The following is a 21534-nucleotide window of genomic DNA, read 5'->3' on the forward strand; positions in this document are numbered from 1 at the left end:
TCTCCCAGATTTTTTCGAAAACGACTGCAAAAATGCAGTCGTTTTCTTCAATTAATAAAACCTTTACCAGAAACTGTTAATCCTAATAAACTATTGGCTTTGGTTTGTTTATTAGTTTTATGCAGTCGGGGTTTTTGTTTTTAAATATTTTTTTGTTGTTTATCTATATAGCATATAATTTTAATATATTTCACTTTAAGACAACTTTAAATTTAATTCAACAGTTTTTATTATAGTCAATAAAAATTAAATAAAAAGAGAGAAAAAAAACACATATTTTTACCTTAACGGCGTTTATTTTACAAAAATTACATACAAACATTCAGTTTATTGTGAACGTTTATCTATTGTGTCGAACACCTCCTACCACGTCTACATTCTTATTTGTCATTATTTTCTTAATTTGCATCCGCTGCGATTTTTAATTCCTTAGGCCGACATTATTGATTTATGAAAATACAAAAAATTTTGAAATTCAGAGAGGAAATTTTATACTGAAATTCAACTGGTAACTCAAGTTTTAAAATATAATTACAAAATCATTGCTTTTTTTTGCAAATGTAAAAAAAAATAAAACATTATTATTATCGATTATAAAAAAATATTATTAAGAATTATTAATATTAATAATAATTTTGAGTTATATTGTTAAAGAAATCGCAGCGTATACGCATAGGTCTATTGGATATTTGCTAAATGCATCGATGTTTGAATCACTGGCAACACTCTTCTTACATCTACACAATAAAGAGTTAAGAATTTAATTGGCTTTTAATACATATGTATTTGCAACAAAACAACTGAAAACTAATTTTACACATATATGTACTAGTAAAATAAACCATTGATTATTTTTATTTAATTGCAATTGACAATAAAATTGTAAATGCAGCGACGGGTTGTGGGTTCAATTCCCACTCGAAGAAATAAAAAAATAAAAAATCATTTCCTCACTGTGGAAACCAGGTAAAGCACGTCGTAGAGTTCCGCTACTAACTCACAATTCAGAATTCGGCGGACAGTAGGGAAGTATCTCAATGGGAATAGAGTGTCTTAACACTAGGTTCCCAGGTTCCCTCTGCCTAATCTGCTATGTGCGGAATACACCAAAAAAATTTGAATAAAGCTATACAAATCAAATTTTAAAGTAATACATATAAAAAAACCAAATAACTCTCAAAAACAGTTTGCAAGACAATTCGATAAGTGCAGATTACAAAAATATCTATTTCGACGAAACCAGCGTCACAATTTATTGCTGCCTAATTACACATTAAAGGTAAAAAATTTATAAAAACGAAGAAATATTACTATTAATATACAATAATTCAATTAAATAATATTAATATACTATATTACATATATAATGTTGATTTGTAAAAATCGTACTTGTGTTAACTGTGAACGATTCAAAAACACGACGCTTCGGTTAAAACACATTAACTTTGGTTTCTTTTAAGGAACACATGCTGGAAAAATTTACGGTTTCACATCACTAATTTAAAAACATGTAATATACCTACAGACATACTCGTAATTATATCAATTGCTACTAAATCTATAGTTGCATTACAAGATTTCCTTATATTTTTCTTTATAGTTCTCTTTTATGGTCACCGGTTTTTTATCTTTTGTAAAACAATTAATAATCTGTCTCATTTGTGTCAGCTGAGGTTAGCATCATTATTATAATAGCGCATCCTTAAAATTTGTTCAAATATTGTGCTTTATTTGGTGATTTGGGTAATGACAAAGATATTTAATAGTTTTTAGTTAATAAATGTATTTAATAGTTGTTAGAAAACGTATCAGGATATGAACCGGCACCTACATATATGTATAATTTTATAATTCCGATATCTTGTAATGCAACGAGCCGCAGGACCAGGGTTACGATTGCGGACCGTGCCTAAGATTTTACACACCACAGGTATCAAGTAAATAAAGTTAGGCAGTCTTTGGGTAGGTCGGAAGATTTTATAGCGTCTAGATATAATTTTAATTTCCATAATAATTTTACTAATACCGTAACTAATTGGGCAGACGCATGTCAGCGTTCTGCTCTGGAGCCTATCTCGAATAGTGCCAACATTGGTGATGCTGATCAATTTATTTAACTGTTTAAGGCCATTTTTGTGTAAAATTCGGTTTTAAATGTTGAGTTTTAGTTATTTAAACCACAAATTCGTTCTTTTCTCTTTCAATAGGCTCCATTATTAGTGAGTAATTATTATATTCTACCGACCAAAGTCTACATACTAACACCAAGTCAATTTACTTACATTTAGAATATTCTAATAATATTATACGGATAATTATTATTTCTCAATGGCATTTGGTGTCATGGGGTCGAAGCGAATTTTACTTATCACTATATATAATTTATTTAAACGTAAAAACGGTTACTCATTTTACTTTGTGCGGTTCCATAGTGTTAGTGTTACATCACTATGTTATATTGTGTAGAATACGAAACATTACCCTGCATTCGTACACGTAAAATTTTCAAAAAATTTCGAATAACTTTAAAGGGCTAAAAAGTAATACGTTTTCGGATAAAAATTTTATAAATCTGTAAAAATATTTTCACAATATATTATATATATAAATATATATAATACGAACGAAATAGCAGTGGGGAGGGTCAGGATTTGGGGGGAAGGATCATAATTATCCAATTTGTGAATTATCAACGTGCTTAAGAAGTCTATGTCTAAAATTGAACATGTTCTAAGTGTTATAGGCCATAGAGTAAAGACAAGATACTAAGGTATTTATGGCTACACACATCTTTGCTATGACAAACACGTATACGTCTAAAGAGCATGCAACTATTACTGGTACGATTCGATAGAATACTCTTTTTACTCTCTCTCTCTCTCTTTCTCTCTCTCTTTTCTGTTTCACAATCTGAAGTAAATATAAAATTCATAAGATACTTCGCAGTACTTTGGGTATATTATAATTGGCACATCATACAAACTCCTTCGTGACCAGCACATGAACTGTCTTTATCTAATATTGAGCAATGAATAATGTGGCGTAAATATTCGGTTCGATTATTGTGACAGAATAAATATTGACCTGTCGTGTCGTCTGGATTGGAAAAAAAAATTAATTCTGGTTTTTTTCTCTGTTAATAATTGAAAAGATTATTAATTTCCAATTCGTATTGATGTATGTATGTTTACATCATAAAATCTCCACAATCAACTCCAAAGTCCCAGTCGTCAGATGTAGCGGCAGTGTCGTCATATTCCGCGAGAGCCTGTTCGTAGGCGGAAGCCTCGTAAGCAGTGACGCCGTCGAGCATGGAACAGGCTTGGGAAACGTTGGTGTGGTGCATGATTGGCATTGCGTGGAGGGCGAAATCATCACCTTCTTGGGACCAGGTGAGGCCTGTAAAGATTATAAGTAAAATATATAAATGTAAATCTTTTTAATTTATATAAATTTGCAATAGCAACAGCATGTTGTGAATTATCATAATATATTATATATTGTATGTTATGAAACTTATGTCTATATATATAAAATCGAAAGGTCACTCACTCATCACAAAATCCCAGAAACTGCTAGGAACAAGTGCTAGGAATCCCAATATTTTGCATAGGAGTTATTTATAGGACGTAGGTGCTCGCTAAGACGGGAATTTGCAATATTCGACTTCTAAGGGGTTGTTTTTGGGGTTGAAAGTTTGTATGAAACTTCATTACTACAAGTGCTAAGAGTCTCAAATTTTGCACGGACGTCACTTATAGGACGTACGTACTCATGGAGACAGAAATTAATAATAACGTAGTTCACGCAGGCGAAGCCGCGGACGGGCCGCTAGTATATAATATAGGTATATAGTTCAGGTGCACGTGATATATGTCAATAATTAAATCAAAATAATTAGTTCAATATAAGACAAGAAGAAGAAGAAGAAGAAAGAAACATACGTCCACTCCAAACTCCATTGGGCAAAGTAACCCAACCCCAGCCCTGGCCCCACGCGAGCTCGTGGTCTAATTGTCCGGCCAAAGGTACTTGGCGCTTGATCACAGCCACCAGCCCACGACCGTCGAGAGCACCGACAGAGTTGCGGGAACGCGCGTACATTTCGGATGATGTGGATGCTATTGAAAAGACAAATTATTACTATAAAAAAGTTATATTTCATTTTTGTTTTCTTACTAGAGAGTAAGAAATTTACAATTTTTTTCACCTTCACGATGTATCCCGCAATTTGCAGAAGGAACTTAATATTTAGTCAAGTGGCGGAACATTACCCCGAGAGTGGGAATCGAACTCATGACCGTCGTGTTTACAGTGACACGCTTGTGCTGCTGCGCCACTACTGCCCGAACAGGTTTTTTATATTTCTCCGGAAATCAGAGGCAGAGAGAATCCAGAGTTAATACACGCAGTTCTCCGTTCTATTTGATTTTGTTTATATGAAAATCGTTAGATAGCATACGAGTAAATCAATCTTAGATATTTGTAAACAAAACTAAAATCGATATTGAATTTTCCTCTTCAAGATACATGTGTCGTACCGTATTACCAAGAATCCCACTGCAAGCATTAATATTCTACTTCCAAGGATCACAGTTAGTATGTATTTGACTTAACATCTTCTATTTCAAGGAAGTGCTCTCTAGAGGGAAGATATGTAATTTGCTCTTTTGAAGGGTAGTTAAGTTGGAAGGCTATTTGTTATGGTCACTGAGCATCCTCCCACGTGTCCTAGTTTTGATATTCACTACAAATTTCAAATAAAAAGAAAATTAAAAAGTAGGCGTTGTAGTTAACATAGTGTTCAGACACTCCGTTATTCACTTTTCGCCGAATTTTCTTTTTAATAATTAATTTTCACGAGTGGGGTCGAACCCGCAACTGTCACGTTTACAATCACATTCTAGTGCTACTGCTTCCTGAATTCCTGCAATAATTATAAAAAAAAATGGTAATTTCAAAATGAAACCAAAATTAAAGAATTGTTTTTGCCATACGAAGTGCTTATATACCTAACATAAGATAAAAGACATCTAGCAGTAATAAACGACGGTAGCGTTGGCAGAATAAAGAAACAGCTGGGGCATTATCTTCGAATTACTTTCCTCCAGTACAGGCGGAAAATCCTACATACTAACTGATAATAAATGGAGACATCTGGCAGTTTTCTTGGCGACGACCGCCATGTGGTGACTTGGGAGATTAGCGTGACATATCGTTGATAAAGTCTTATGTGTTATTAAAGATGGAAAAATGTTATTTTTTGTGATATTTTTAAGGTTTTATTTTATGTGTTTATTCTGAATTTAATACATTTATCTTTTAAAAAACTGTTCAATTTTTGTATTTAGATTTTCTAATTAAACCTAAAGAAAAATCGAAATTTTGACCAAATTATGACCAAACAACCTTAGTAAGAAATATTCTGTTTATATAAAAAAATAAGTAAGTAGTAAGTATGTGATTTCAATACAGATAGCATTAATATGTGTATTTGTGACCTTCGTCAATTTGCAATATCGTCTTCCAATATACCAAGGCGTTCCATTATGATCCGTTTGTTTGCAGATCTTTGATTATTCCATTTCCTTTGAAGCTTAGCATAAACTTTACTAAATCTCCTTGCAAATATTCAGATTGAACTATAAGCGCCTATTATATAGTAGAAATAGCACAAACGTATACTATAAACACGATGAAAGGGTTCGATTCTCGCTTGAGGATATAATATTTATATTAATATTTTCTATTCTCGCTCTGGTAACAAGGCAAAGCGCGACGTTGAGTTCGCCACTCAACACATAATGCCTCGAAAATTAGCCCCCATCTTTATCTAGAAAATTCATCAGATAATTTCTCATTTCACACAAAAGATTTACATCACACGCGTACGTTGCCAGGAAAGGTCACCAAAGGCTATTACGGAAAATAGTCTCCATCTAATACCAGGCACGGCTGGCTAGTTCTGTGGGCGCCGTGCCTGTACAGCCCGTCGTTACAGCTTAATCTTAATTGCAGTTGTAGATGACTAAATAAGACCGTATTTAGTTGAAATATCCTCCATTATAATTCACGTAATACCAGCCAGGCTTAACGTAATGAGGGGTATGGCTCTTTAACGCTCGGCTATAGGCTTGAGTTATGGATAATGTCTTAGTGTCTATATTTTAATGTTTTAGAATTTTGATGATTTCGTTTAGTTTAACAACATTTTCTATTGTTTTTGTAGGTTCATCGTCGTTCCTGTACAGAGAAGGATAGGCAAATGGAACCTGGATACCTAGTGTTAAGGCAATCTGTCCATTCGTCACTTTCCGCTGTACTAAAGCCTGGTCGCCACCGCGGAAGAGAAATGAGCTGGTAATGCTTATGTGGAGCGGATTCCTATTAAATAAAAGAGTTTTGTGTTTTGTAATTACTTCGCTCCGCTCCCTACAACTGAGCGAGCTCATTTCAACTCTTTCTGCTCGCTCGATCTTTCCGCTCGACTGTTTATGGGTGGAAATTACATGTATGCAGGTTACTCTTGCGAGCTTACATAGTCCATTTAGGAGTTGAAAATTGGTCGGTATATAGGTATCTTGGAGACTGTAGGAAAAATTGGAATTTTACAATTTACAACAAAAAATCCACGCAACCAAAGTTACCAACGACGACTAGTTCGCAAGGAAGCTCAAATTCCGAATGAATGAATCGGGACAGATGACAGCAGAAATTCCATACGACAAATATTAGATCGAGTCCAAATTTACGAATATGCCTTTTTATACCTGTTATTCGATTCTCTACATCGATAACAAACTCTATTCTTTCTTCACAAGGTCTACTTTTATTCAGCATATTTTTGTAAGTGATATAACTTGAACGTTGATTAATGCGACACCCAAAATCGATTCGCCGTTGTTTGAAGCGTAAACTCGATTATCGGAGTTCCGAGTCAGTAATTTTATAAATGCTAGATTTTTGCTGTTCGAATGTTTGTATGTAAGTAACGGGTGTTCATTTAAGTTTTTTAATTTAGTTTTGTTCTTTAAAAAAAATCTGTGTGGGTTATGGATTCGATTCCCACTCAAGGCAATGAGACACAATGGCTCCAGATTTTTATGGAAAATGGCGAACTTACTTACGAATATACTTACAGGTATACAACTTGATGCTGAAAGAAAAAAAGAAAAAATACCTTTTAAAGAAATATAAAAAACGTTAAAACTTACGTCGCACTCGCACGGTTGGTCTCTTAAAGGCAGTTCTTAGATACGGCATTGACATTACAAGCTCGATATGCGGCGGTGGTGGAAGCTGAAAATTATTAAAATAACGATTTACTTGAAAATCTTGAAATATATTGACAGAGTATCAATGTAGTAACAATATCATTTTTACTAATAAAGCAGTCATTTTCTGTGGCGGAACTGAACGCCGCACCTTTTCAATGCCTCGACGGCCTCTCTATATTTTTAAACGGTTTTATTTTATAACTAGCGGACGCGCGCAGCTTCGCTTACGTATTTAGGGGTGAATTCTAATAAACCATGAAACATGTGTTCAATGAAATATTTTTAAGAGTCTAAATTTCAAATTTTATAAAAATCGATGGCGATTTAAGAATTTTTCCATACAAACTTTCAACCCCTTATTTGCACCCTTATTAAAAGAATTCTAGAAAACCATGAAATACGTGTTCAATTAAATACTTTTAAGAGTCTGAATTTCAAATTTTATAAGAATCGGTGCCGATTTAAAAAAAAATCTATACAAACTTTCAACTCCTTATTTGCACCCTTAGGGGGAGAATTCTAGAAAACGATGAAACACGTGTTCAATTAAATACTTTTAAAAATCTAAATTTCAAATTTTATGAAAATCGGTGCCGATTTAATTTTTTTTCCATACAAACTTTGAACCCCTATTTCACCCCTTTAGAGTAAAAATTTTTCAAAATCCCTTCTTAGTGGATGTCCAGATTACAAAAGTAAACATCTGTCCAAATTTCACGTTTCTACCATGAGCGGTTACGGCTGTGCGTGCGTCTTACCTCAGTCAGTGAGGACAAGTCCTTTTATATATATAGATGAAACAAATTCAAGGAGGTATATAGTTTCAGACATCTTTCTTTTCGAAGTCTGTAAGCTTAATTTTGTAAAGGTTCTTTTAAAACTAGTTTTAGGTGGCTCTCGCGTCGTAGCGCAATTGGACTGTAATCGTGATATTTACGGGTTTGATTCTCATTTGAAGTAATTATTATTTAAATTATTTTCAATTTTGTCCCCCCCTCCCCAAAACGAAGCTAATAAATAAAGCCTGATTTCCACCTTAGAATAAATAGCTACTTACAGTTTTTGTGATAGCTGCCATCCATTCCCTATGATAGCGTGAAATTTTAAAAAATAAACATGATTTAGGTACATATATACATAGATTAAAAATAAAAAGCATATTGTAAGGTTTGTATTAATATTATATAGGTTTATATTGGTATTATTTAAAATAGAATAAGTAAATAAAAATCAAATCAACTTCACGCTGTATCCCGCACACAGCAGGGTAGGCAAAGGGAACCTAGGGTTAAGACACATTTTCGAAGCATTGCGTGTTGAGTTGCGTAACTCAACGCCAGAGCGAATAAATGAAAATATTAATATATAATAATTCAGAAATAATGAAAAACATTTAAAATGTCACAAAAAATAATGAAATTTAAAACAATGAATGTAATTAAAGTCCCCAGTCGTTCATTAAAACATTGTTTAATAAAACGTATTTTTCCGCATCTCTTCAGCCGTCGGACGTTTAAAGATACCAGGAGGTTTATCTGCTTATCAGAGGTCCTTCGTTTGTATGCAAAAGGAAGTTCTTGGAGTTCTTTAAAATGTAAATGGCATTTTATTTCTCTAGCAGCGAGAAATTCATCTTTTACTTTCTTTTAAATTGTTAATTGAAGAAAATGTTGATGAATATTGTTTGGTGGGAAGACCCCAGTTGTATAGTTTAATAATTAATATTTAAGGCTAACAGTAAACGTGGTGGTTATGAGTATTATACGAGAGAATCGAACCCAAAATCATCGTTTTAAGACGCTGCTCTAACTGGGCCACCATAGCCATACATACATACTAGCCTATTATATTAAGTATCTATCAAGAAATTATTTTTAAACGAATATTATTATATTATTTTTTATATTTTCATTTCTTTGCTCTGGTGTCGAGGCAAAGCGTGGCGTTGAGTTCCGCCTCTCAATATCTCCGGTGCAAAGTGGGGAATGGAGTGTTTAATATTAGGTTCCCTCTATCTACCCTGCTGTATCCCGCATACAGTGTGAAGTTTATATTATTATTAATAAAGAAAAAAGCTGTTTTGACTTAAAAACGTATTATTAGACTAAGTTTAACTATATTTTAAAACACTTAAACGTTCAAGAATTAAATTTACAACATCGCGACATTTACACGCTCACTGAAAAGCGCCCACAAACTAGGTCACTAATCTATTACTCTGTAATATTATTTGTACTGAACTCGGTACTCGAGAATCTTAAGTTACTTTATAATAATAAAGTAGTCATTTTCCACATTTATAAGGAAATATCTGAGAAAATATAGTGATAAATTACTATCAATGTGGCGTAAGCCTATATTTGTGTAAATAAATATAATAAAAAACACTTTCTAAAGCTTTATCCTACATATTGCAAAATATATAATAAAGAGAACATAAGGGTTAAGACACTCCCTGAAATCGATACACTACGTATTCTTTAATAGAAGTCAGCGCATTTCGTCTTTTTTATAGCTTCATTCTGCATATAGCAGGGTACTCCAAGTGAACATGGGAACCTAGTGTTAAGAATCTCAAAATAAGTCTGGTCTAAACAAAGTAAAGCGTAGCGTTAAGTTCCGCCACTCAACACACACGACTTCGAAAATTAGACGGAAAATTGGAAATCGAGAGTATTAACACACTTTTTTCTTCTGCCTACCCCGATATATGAGGGATACAGTGTGTGAAGCTGAAAAAAAATGGTATTCAAACCCACAATGACTACATTCAGTCAGATATACCCAAACTCCTCAACAGCATCACGTAGCAAACTCGCTTAGTTATTTATCGCTTATGTCGAGCGTTGAAACCGCTCAATTTGTCAGGGCCCTTAATTTTATTCTGGCGAGGCGTCGTAACGGCCGAGCAGCGTCTGACAGAGGTAAAGCCTGGTAATATACTGCTTGAAAAATATTCTTTACGCGTCCTACGTGCCCTCCCTTATTTACGAGTATTTGTATGACATTGGCGAAGTTCTTTTTTTACGACTGTTTATTATTTTGTTTGTATGTCGTGTATGAAGATCTCATAAAGTTTGGAAGATGATCGTATATTAGAGTTATGAAGTTTTTAGTATTGGACTTGTTATTTGGCGAATTTGTTAAATGGGATATCAATTTATTTAAATTAGTTTAGCTATACATGTTTAGCACTAACCCAGAGGGTGTCCAGACTAATACCTGTCCGATATTGGTTTGTGGGCATACGGGTACGCGACCCCGGATCCTCGAGCCGCCACTCTTATATCCTCATCCAGTCCGTAAGAATGGTGTCCTCCCCCCGTCTCCTCCTCCTTTCTCCAGCTCCCTCCTTTACCTATCCTACCCCCCTCTATTTTCCTCTCCCTTCGGTTTTTCCCCACAAAGGGGGTTTTGGAGGTCAGACGGCAGTCGCTCCAGGAAAACCACAAACAGCCACAATATGGAACGGACCAACAACAGACTGGGTACGGCTAGGGCGTCGCCGCATAACGACGCGCAGGCACATCGCCCTACACCTGCGACAAGTGGGCAAGGGCTACCGTGTCAAGTACGGGCACGGTTAAAGACGCAAGTACCCAGACGAAAACTCCGCTTTGCAACGTGGAATATTGGCTCTCTAACCGGACGATGCAGGGAACTCGCAGATGTACTCATGAGACGTCGGGTCCAGTGTGCTTTCCTCCAGGAAACTCGCTGGAAGGGCAATAAGTCCCGTAACATCGGACAGGGTTACCGGCTTATATACACTGGGTCACCTTCGGGTAGAAACGGTGTAGCGGTAGTGCTTTCTGAAGAGCTTCAGAATGGGCTCCTTGAAGTTGACCGTCGCTCCGACCGCTTGATGCGAGTGAGGGTACTGATTGAGGGCGTTATCACAAACTTAATCAGTGCCTATGCTCCCCAGGCGGGATGTAGCGCGGCCGAAAAGGAGACATTCTGGGAGCAGTATGAAGGGGTGCTACTTGCTGTGCCGTCTACCGAAGTGGTCTTAGTTGGGGGGGATTTGAACGGGCACGTCGGTAAGGCTGCTGAGCCGTATGAACGTGTTCACGGGGGTTTTGGGCACGGTCTTCGCAATGCAGAGGGAGAAAACATTCTGAGAACCTGTATTGCGTCTGATCTGGCCGTCGTGAATACGTTCTTCCAAAAGAATTCTCAGCACCTTATCACGTATAAGAGCGGGTCCCACTCAACTCAAATAGACTACTTATTGACCAGACGGTGTCATATGGGCAGGGTAACTAACTGTAAGGTCATTCCAGGCGAAAGCCTAACGGCCCAACATCGTCTTCTTGTCATGGACTTTAACGTCACTCCGAAGAAGAAAGTAGCCGAGAAACGTAGGCCTCGGATCAAGTGGTGGTTGCTGAATGGACCGATGCAGACCGACTTCCTGGCAGAGGTGAAAAGTCACGATATTTCGACTAACACCGAGACTGCTCAGGATGCTTGGGATCGGGCTCAGTCGGCAATCATTGCGGCGGGCAGGCGAGTTCTTGGCCTTTCTAGGGGAGGACGTGTCATCGACAAGGAGACATGGTGGTGGAATGACGAGGTGCAGGAGGTGACTCGTGAAAAGAAGGCTGCCTTTAAGAAGTGGCAGGAATCCAACTCCCCTGAAGACAGACTGGAGTACACAGTAGCTAAACGTGCCTGTAAAAGAGCTGTAGCCAGAGCCCTCAGTGAAAGTTTGTCACCATTGTATGATAAACTTGAAACTGTGGAGGGGCAGAAGCTCATTTATAAACTGGCACGTTCCCGGGACAAAGTGACGCAAGATATCGCAAAATGTCTTTGCGTCAAAGATTCCCAGGGCACGCTGCTCTGTAGTCATGCCTCTGTGAAGGAGAGGTGGAGAAGCTACTTCCAGGAGTTGCTGAATACTCAGCACCCATGCAGTCTTCATCACGACCCACCGCCTAACCTTGGACTTATTGCCCCAATAACCCTTGACGAAACACGTAATTGCCTTCGACGCATGAAGAACGGAAAAGCGGTGGGACCTGACGACATTCCGATCGAAGCGTGGAAATCGTTGGGCTCTCTTGGTGTGCTCATGCTTACTGACCTTTTTAACCATATCTTGAACACTGGTAAGATGCCGCATCAGTGGCGGCTTAGCTTCATTACCCCTATTTACAAAGGAAGGGGCAGTGTTCAAGATTGTGGTAGTTATAGGGGCATTAAGCTTATGAGTCATACCATGAAGCTCTTCGAGCGCATGATCGACCTCAGGCTCCGCCGAGAGTGTACTATCTCTGAGTCTCAATATGGATTTCAGCCAGGATCGGGCACCATGGACGCCATTTTCGCCCTCAGAACTTTGATGGAGGCATACAGGGAAAAAAGGAGAGCTCTGCATGTGGCCTTTTTAGATCTGCAGAAGGCCTTTGACTGTGTGCCTCGTCAGTGTATCTGGTGGGCATTGCGATCCAAAGGGATCCCTGAGGCCTATATTGAGATTATCAGAGACATGTACCACGATTCCGCTTCTATGGTTAGGACTGCTGTTGGCGACACTAGACCCTTCCCGATTACAGTGGGGGTTCACCAGGGCTCGGCTCTTAGTCCGTTCTTATTCAATGTAGTGCTCGATACTGTCTCGGCTCACATCCAGGACCAGCCTCCATGGCTGATGATGTATGCCGACGACATAGCACTCATTGCCAGAACCGACTGACGCTGGAGCGTAAAGTGAACCTCTGGAAGGGTACGCTTGAGAACGGCGGTCTTAAACTAAATGTGTCGAAGACAGAGTACATGGCCTGCGGGAGCCGGGACTCGAGCACCATCCTTATAGGTCCTGAGCCAGCCGTTAAGTCGGAGAAGTTCAGGTTCCTTGGATCCGTTATGCACGAGTCTGGAGGCATCGATCACGATGTCCAAGGGCGGATAAGCGCTGCCTGGGCCAAATGGCGGGAGGTCACTGGTGTGGTCTGCGACCGCAGAATACCGCCCAAGCTCAAGGGGCTGATATACAAGAGCATCATCCGACCGGTTCTTTTATACGGCAGCGAATGTTGGCCGGCACTATCTCAGCACACTCAGGAGCTTCACGTCACGGAAATGAAGATGCTGAGGTGGATGTGCGGCGTAACGCGGTCTGACCGCATACGCAACACATTCATTCGAGGTAGTCTTGGGGTCCGTGACGTAGCGGATAAGCTCCAAGAGCGCCGCCTGAGATGGTTTGGCCACGTTACGCGCCGGCCTAAGAACTATGTCGGATGCAAGTGCCTTGCTATATCAGTTCCTGAAGTGAGACCTCCTGGACGCCCAAGGAAGCGCTGGCTGGATGTCGTGATGCAGGACATGAGAGCCAATGGTCTAACCACCGAGGACGCAAAAGACCGTGCAAAGTGGAGTAGATTGAGTAGGAGGGCAGACCCTGGCAATAGCCGGGATTAATGCCAGGAGGAAGAAGAAGGAAGAAGAGCTATACATGTAATATTTTAAATATATTAGAATGAATATAAAACCAAATATATTTTTTATTTAAATTTATGATTGTAATTTGTTATGTAAAAATGCATTTAAAATTTAATGCTTAGATCTAGAAATAAGACGCTGATTCAGTAAGGGTGCAGTAGTTTTATATAATAAAAATATAGCTTGTGTATCTTATATCAATTTATATTAAGAGTTAACAAAATTAATAAAAAAAGAAATTTTATATTAGGATGTATCTATCTATGTATCTTTATCTTCACGCTGTATCGAGTATGTACCAGGGAGCCTAGTGTTACGACACTCCGAGTTCCACTGAATTCTGAGTTATTAGTTATTAAAGAAGCTGAACAATTTTTAACGTATTACAAACGCTACATACATTTTCAACATTAAAGTTTAAATTAATTAAACATTACACATTAACACATCGCTTATACATCCTATATGTGGAAAATTATACAGAACCGTCGAGCGCCTACTTCATTATTCCTGTACTTGGCTCAGTTCAAACGTCTATGGAAATGCAAATAAACCTTGAATTTTTCATTTCTGGTACGCAAATTCCCCTGCTATTAAACGTTGAATTTTTAATTATGTCGACAATATGAGTAAGTTTAATGTGTTAGTTGTTTTATTAAATCTGTTGAGGTTTTTGGCTAATATGCTGAAAAATATTTGAGGATTTAAACAGAAATGATTTACTGGGAGTGTTTTAATAGTAGGTTCCCAGGTACCATCTACTTACAAATAAAAACTTGAATTTTGAAAATTTTGCGTTCGTAACACGTTTAAAATCAGTTCTGTGTTTTTAAATATGTAAAACTAACAGTGCGCTCTTAATATATAATTACAATTAAAAGTAGTATTTAGAAATATAACAAGTCGATTCCTTTTATAGTATATAAGCGGCCATATATTTTTTTAGTAAATATAGAAATACGACTTTATCGGTAAATAAAGGGACCGTAGATACGAGTATCTATATGGTTTGAATTTCAATTTCATATCGCCAAGAGTTCTGAACTAAAGACTCTTGACAGACAGACGGACGGACGGACAACAAAATGACCTTATTATACCTTCCTTTTTACCCTAAGAGATATGGAACCTAAAAAGAACAATTTCTTTTTAATATAGAAAAGAAAAAGAAAAAGATGTTACCTTATAAAATCTAAATTATCCAGTAAATTTTATAAACATAACAGATTAAGCAATAAAGCTCTGGCTCCGGGTGGTGATGAATTACAGCCTCGAAAACAATCGACTCGTATTACACGTGCGCACTTCTACCCAATTATTATAAATAATGAGGTAAGATCGCATTACCAATGGAGAATATGCCTTCGCTTCTTCTCCGATGGATATCATAAATAATCATAAATTATCAACAATCAGGGGTACAAGCGTGGGTTTGTAAACGTGACAGGTGTGGGTTCGATTTTCATTTGAGAAAATGTAATGTTTAATATTTTCATTTATTGGCTTCAAGGACGAGGCAAAGCGCAGCATCTAGAATTCAGAGGAAAATGGGGAATGGAGAGTCATAACACTAGATTCCCATTGACTACAACTGACTGTTATGTGCGGGATAAAGCGTAAAGCTAAAAAAAGACAATCAATTAAGAATACTCGTACTCATAAATTATAGACATTGGCCGCCTTATATAGCGTCTATAGATGCGGTGGTTATGGAGTCTGTTTCTATTTGGGGAAATAAGATATTCATACAAGAAAATATAATTATTCATATAAATAAATAAACTAATAATTAGATACATTTATATAGATATATTTCAATATAACAGAACTGGACATTTTAAAGTAAAATAGTGTAAAATTTCATTCAATACAATAAAGTGGACTCCACGAGGTGTAGACACCGTAATGAGAGATGTCATTTGCTGCCACTATCAGCTCGTTATGGGAGCTCGATTGGAATCAAAGGTCACGCGCGAAAAAAAGAAGAAAAGCGTGACGACGTGTACATTACTCAAGACGCAATGGGGAAGTAGAGAAAGGTAGGGCTTAACACCCAGGAACTTAACGCTGCACTTGCCCTCATTGGAGATTAGAAATAAAAATATTAAAAAATTAATTCATTCCCACGGGTGGGAATCGAATCCATAGCCTTTGTGTTTTCAGTGACACGCCCCTGCGCCATGACTGGCGTAACTATTATTAATTTAATTATATATTTAGTAGACTAAAACCAACCACTCACGCTCTAAGACAATGTAGATTTCACGTTCATTCATCTTGATAAACTTTAAAGGGCTTATAATTGATTTAAGTAACTTGTCGTATGTGAACTATATAATTTACATACGAAAGATTTCTGTATATCTTACTTATTAAGTTATTAATTAATTATTAACCGTACAAGATTTCCAAGAGACGCGGGTTCGAGTCCCGCTACGATGAAATTTTTATACGTTTCCTAAATAAGTATTTTTCTTTTCTAATTGTGGAATAACTCTATAAATTTGTCATAAATAATTATATATTATTCATATAGTATAGTTTGGTATACCTCTTGATCTTTTACAAAGAACTTCTCAACTTTTACATATGTTCTTGAAAACCCTTTGTTCATCCACTCATCGATGATAGTAGCAAGAATAGAGGAGCTTACAACTTTATGACTAAAATGTTAAAAATAAAAAGAAAAATCTTTATTTGTTTTATTTTACAGAGAGCCGCACAGAGTACCGTAGTAGGGAACCTGAGAACTTAGTGTTAAAACACTCTGTTCCCATTAAGACACTTCCGTTTCCCCCGTCCGTGATCAGAGCGAGGAAATGAAATTATTAAATTTTTAATTTCCTAGAGTGGTAATCGAATCCACAATCGCACCCTTGTGCTCCTTGGCCACGACTGCACCTTATCTCAGATTTATCTTTATTGTATTTGTAAAAAATATTTATTAATAACGAATTACTTAGTATTAGAAAAGACTGTATTTCATACCTTCTTATATATCTATTTGTATAAAATTACCATGCGGTCGTATTATTAACTTTTCGTTGACATTTCTACATCGTGTAATACCCCCATAAAAGGATTTTTGGTTAATACCCATTTTCGGTGGACAGTTCATACGCAAGAAAATAAATGATAAAAACACATTTTGATGGCGGTCCTCTGATCTTGGTGACAGAGGCTATATTTTGTACAGATATTATCCTAATAAAGATTTCCTTAATAGACTTAAAGTGCATATTTAATTAACGTTTTGCTTAGTGAAACAGTTTATCTGTGCTATATCCCGCACGTATCAGGTATCACAAAGGAAGCCTGTTGTTAAGACACTCTGCACGCCACTTCTTGTCGCACTCTGGAGATATTCCGTGTTGACGAAACTCAACGTCGGTTTTGCCTCGACACCAAGGAAATAAAAGTAAATATTTAATTTCATCGAGTGGGAATCGAATCCACAAATAATCGCCTTAACAGTCACTCGTTGTGTACCTGCACCACGAGTGAGCTTTAATATACTATTAAATATAAAACGATATATATAGTTTTATTACAAACAACTATAGACATGGCGCATTCCAATGAAACAATCAATACTGTATGTAGAAGTTTTACAAAAGCAAAACACGAACAAACTACTCGTATATACACCTACATAAATGAACAACTATCTACCATTGATATTGAGGTAAACGCCTTTTTAGGGTTCCGTACCTCAAAAGGTAAAAACGGAACACTTTGTTGTCTGTCTTTCAAGAGATCTCTCTCGAGAAATGTTTATCTCGAGATCGCGTGCATTTATCAAGCTAAAATTCATATTAAATATTTAGATCTGTGGTTCTTTAAAGCACAGATAAAGAGATTTTGCTCCATTTTGTATGAAATTAAAAGCGTAAACATATCCTATAGGGTTCCCGTGGACCTACAATTATAAAATTTGGCACGAAGTTAGAACTTACAAAACAAATAAAAAAAAAAAAAATGAAAATATATACATTTTTCATAGGAAACCTCGGTCGGCTCATCCGACTCGCACTTGACCGGTTTTATTATATATTCATACGCTTATTTGCACGATAAGGAAACGTAGAAAATCGTCCCCTTTTTCGAGAGATTGAGTGACATAAGAATAAGATAGATTAATGTCATCTCAGTGTAGATCAATCACATGTGATGGCTGTTTTTTATGTGAACAAAAATATAAGAAGTTTCACGATAATAAATTTAACAGGTACTTTGCTAATAATTAATTGCAATTAATAAGGGAAGTAATGAAGATATTAATAAGTAATAATACATTTCTCCGAGAGGGGATTGAACCCACACCTGTCGCGTTACAGTCAAACCTTTTTATAATAACATTTTTCAGAAAAAAACTGAATTAAGACGAAAATTTTTAAGTGAAATCACAAATATTGGAACTAAAAATCATGTAACGTATCAAGATGAATTCAATTCGATTTCGCCGAGCAATTAGGGCGATTGAATAATATGGAGGATTCTACAGTTTAATTTTGTGAAGTCAAACATTATTTTAGATCTGAATTTCAACTTCGTTGGCAGTAGAGCTTTTACATCGAGCATTCTAATAAATATATTAAAAGTTATAAAAAAATCAACTTCTCGCTGCATCCCGCATATAGAAGGGCAGGGAGAGTAAACCTAGTGTTAACCTAGTGTTCCGTTCCAAACTTTCCGAAAAAAAATTCAATACCAGGCTTTGGTGCAAGGCAAAAAATATTTTACTTATTATAAAACCTATGTGCTATAATATAATGGTGTGTCTGGGAAATGATTATATTCAAACTATATTCATTTCTCCGCTCTAGAAGTGCAAAGTGTTGAGTTGCCCCACTAACGCGCAAATGATGAAATGTCTTAACACACTTGCCATTAAGAGACATTACTCTTTGTTTAACCAAATCAAAGAATATGTTTTAAAATGCCAATATGTATTAACAATTTTAATATTTTTGGCTAATCTGATAATCTGGTATTCAATAATTAATTCAATATAGTTTAGATAAGTAATATTAGGGTTATCTAAGACTTCACTGCAAAGTGCTATTAATTATATGACCTAGATGCCACCCGGAACTTCGTTTACGTGATGTATGACCTTAATGACCATTTCCACGTTACTTCCATTTACCACCTGTTTAAAAAAATGAAGATATTTGGAGATTTCTAAGTATATTTTTAGCGCAGTGGCACAAGGGTTGTAGGTTCGATCCCCAATCGGAGGAATGTATTATTGCTTATTAACATTTTAATTTCTTAGCTCTGGCACCAAGGCAAAAGCCCGGTGAGATCAAAACCTTGGAAATTCGACGGATAGTGTAGAACAGTGACTTAACATTAGGTTCCCTGTGCATACCTACCCATATTTCATGCGGGATACAGCGTGAAGCTGATATAATATAAAAAAATGTATAAAATAGATTTTTAAAAAAAAAATTTTTAGCTTAATTTGTTTGGAGAAGTAACTCCTGGAAATAAAAGTTATACGTAGAATTCCCGAAACTGACATAACGCCTTAATATCATTTTCAATAAGCGACTAAGAGCCGGTACAAATATTCTTTATAAAATTTCATTCAGCCATGATATTACGAAATGGTATGTTTCTGTTATTTCTTCATTTTAATCGTCATTTTTAATGGATAACAAAAAATGTTGCGTTAAAAGAACAATTTTTAATTATTTTTAATTAATAAATATGGAAATTCTAAATTAAACATAAAATGCTATGCTAAGTATTTTCTTCTCTTTTGGAGTAAAAGTCTGTTCCTCCTATAGTTGTTATAGTTAAGTTCTTTTAAGTGTTGTGTCACTTCATGAAATTTTCTTATCTATAAAATCTTTTATAATGCTCAATTTTTCCCACTTGCCAGTGTCCAGTTTCTCAGTGTCGCATCGATCTATAGCATTTTTGTTACAGAATTTCAACTAATATTGCAGTTAATTTTTTTCTCTTTATATAATTAAACAATTCGAGGTCCCATGATAATCAGCTTTTATTGAAATGGTACCATCCAAAAATGCAATTTAGTAGTTTTAATTTGTTTTATTATCAATTCAATTTAAAAAACTTAGCAATATACTCACTTCATTTCTGAATCAGACTTGGCCAACATCCACACCACATGTCCAGGGTTCCTCCGTGATCCAAGGGCCATCAGTTGAGAGAGCCGAGCTCCAAGCGGCAGGGGTGGTCGTCGAGGCACCTGTCCAGTCCAGCTGGATATGGCCAACATTTCCGGACATTCTTTTACCAGGTGCTTTTGTGTCGCCATACATTTTCCTGATGCATCCTGTGGAAGAAATTGTGAATTAATTTTGGTCCAAAATTCAATAGTAGTTAATCTATTTTTTTTCTTGTATCCTGAATGTAGCAGGGTAGCAGACGGAGCTTAGTGTTAAGACACTACTCTCCACTTTCTTCCGAACTCTGGAGGTATTGCGTGGCGGATTTCATTCCCCTTAATCGAAATCGAACCCTCAACCCGTCGCGTAACAAGAAAAATTGTAATGGTTTATTTCTGTATTCCCAATTGAAGGTTTAGAGATACATTTTCATTATACAGCATTTTTATAAAGCCCCAGTTCTTTATGTTGCTCACGAGCTATAAAATATTTCATGGCCCCGAGCACTCGTTGCGAGTGGGCGTCATTATCAGCGCACCTTTAAGACATTTTAATTAGAAAACTTCAGAATTCCTCGCGACACTGGAATGTCTTGGAATCATCTGTTCTAAATTTCGTCATTCTTGCCAACTTGTTATAACTTAAACTCGTTAAAATTGAATTTTTAATGAAATTGCAGAAGAGAATTGGAAATGTAAAATGCAAAAAAAATTGTTCGTTAATACTGTATTCTGATATGCCGAGCCAAAACAGAAGAGTTGTGTTATTATATAAAATATGGCTGTTATAGTTTTATACAACTTTAGTTCTTGACTCTAAATTTTAAAATTAATTCATGGTACATTATTGACATGGGAATAACAATTTCTTAATAATAACGTTTAAAGAAAAAGTTATTTACAAGCTCAAATGCAGCATTATTTAAAATGTAAATAACCCAGGAAATGCTTTGGATATCACAAAGCTAGTATGTCTTTAAGATATCCAATTATACATATAGTATTCCACCAAGCACTTAAGTTATACTGTATATATATATGAATAAACTTATTAAATGACACCCAAAAAGAATCTGGCTATATACAGGCAGTGCTTCCGCCAAGTCGAGCTTTCAGAGTTTTTTGTAGAAGAAGAACTAAGTTGCAGAACTTGGTTTTTCTAAAACCAATAGAAAGAAATAAAGGAAAAGGAGATTCTTCTACATAAATGTCAATTAAATATTGTACAATTACTCGTTTTCAATTTTTATATTGTTTCATAAGAAATTATAAGAAACACCACTTTTCCTGCAAGAGGTTTTAATTAGAAAACTCCAAGCCGTTATTGCACTCACCTGGAAGTTGGAACCATTTATTACAAATGACATAATTCCGAAGAACATTGTAAGAAATTTATACTTTTAAGTTAATTTTTTTGGGTAAAATTTGATTGTTATTGCTAATAAAAATATTTATGAGTATTTTTATTTATCTTCGCTTAGCCCTTTGAAGGTAAAACTTTTTTTTCATTTTATTTCTTCTTCGATTATATTTTAGAATCACGTCTTTTTTATATTCCGTCACGACGGCCTTTATTTTGTCCGATATAGTAACAAAATGTGGTGTGAATGCCATTTTATTAACCGACTTTCAAAAGAGGAGGTTCGCAATTCGTCGGAATCT

General features: G+C 36.0%; 1 protein-coding gene across 1 annotated transcript in view; it reads right to left on the reverse strand.

The window, feature by feature from the left end:
- Nucleotides 1-276: 276 nt before the first annotated feature.
- The window catches only part of LOC146536640 (uncharacterized), a 67729-nt gene continuing 46471 nt past the window's right edge, over nucleotides 277-21534 (reverse strand). The window contains exons 5-9 of the mRNA XM_085189136.1: nucleotides 19835-20040; nucleotides 8335-8362; nucleotides 7215-7299; nucleotides 3945-4121; nucleotides 277-3399 (exon numbers count right to left, since the gene is read on the reverse strand). Of these exons, the coding sequence (XP_085045262.1) occupies nucleotides 3188-3399; nucleotides 3945-4121; nucleotides 7215-7299; nucleotides 8335-8362; nucleotides 19835-20040 (708 nt within the window). The 3' untranslated portion in view covers nucleotides 277-3187. The remainder of the gene's footprint in view (nucleotides 3400-3944; nucleotides 4122-7214; nucleotides 7300-8334; nucleotides 8363-19834; nucleotides 20041-21534) is intronic.

This window comes from Heliconius melpomene, chromosome 8 (genome assembly GCF_056956725.1).
Source record: "Heliconius melpomene rosina isolate 202511_hmr_F chromosome 8, ASM5695672v1, whole genome shotgun sequence".
Classification (NCBI taxonomy): domain Eukaryota; kingdom Metazoa; phylum Arthropoda; class Insecta; order Lepidoptera; family Nymphalidae; genus Heliconius; species Heliconius melpomene.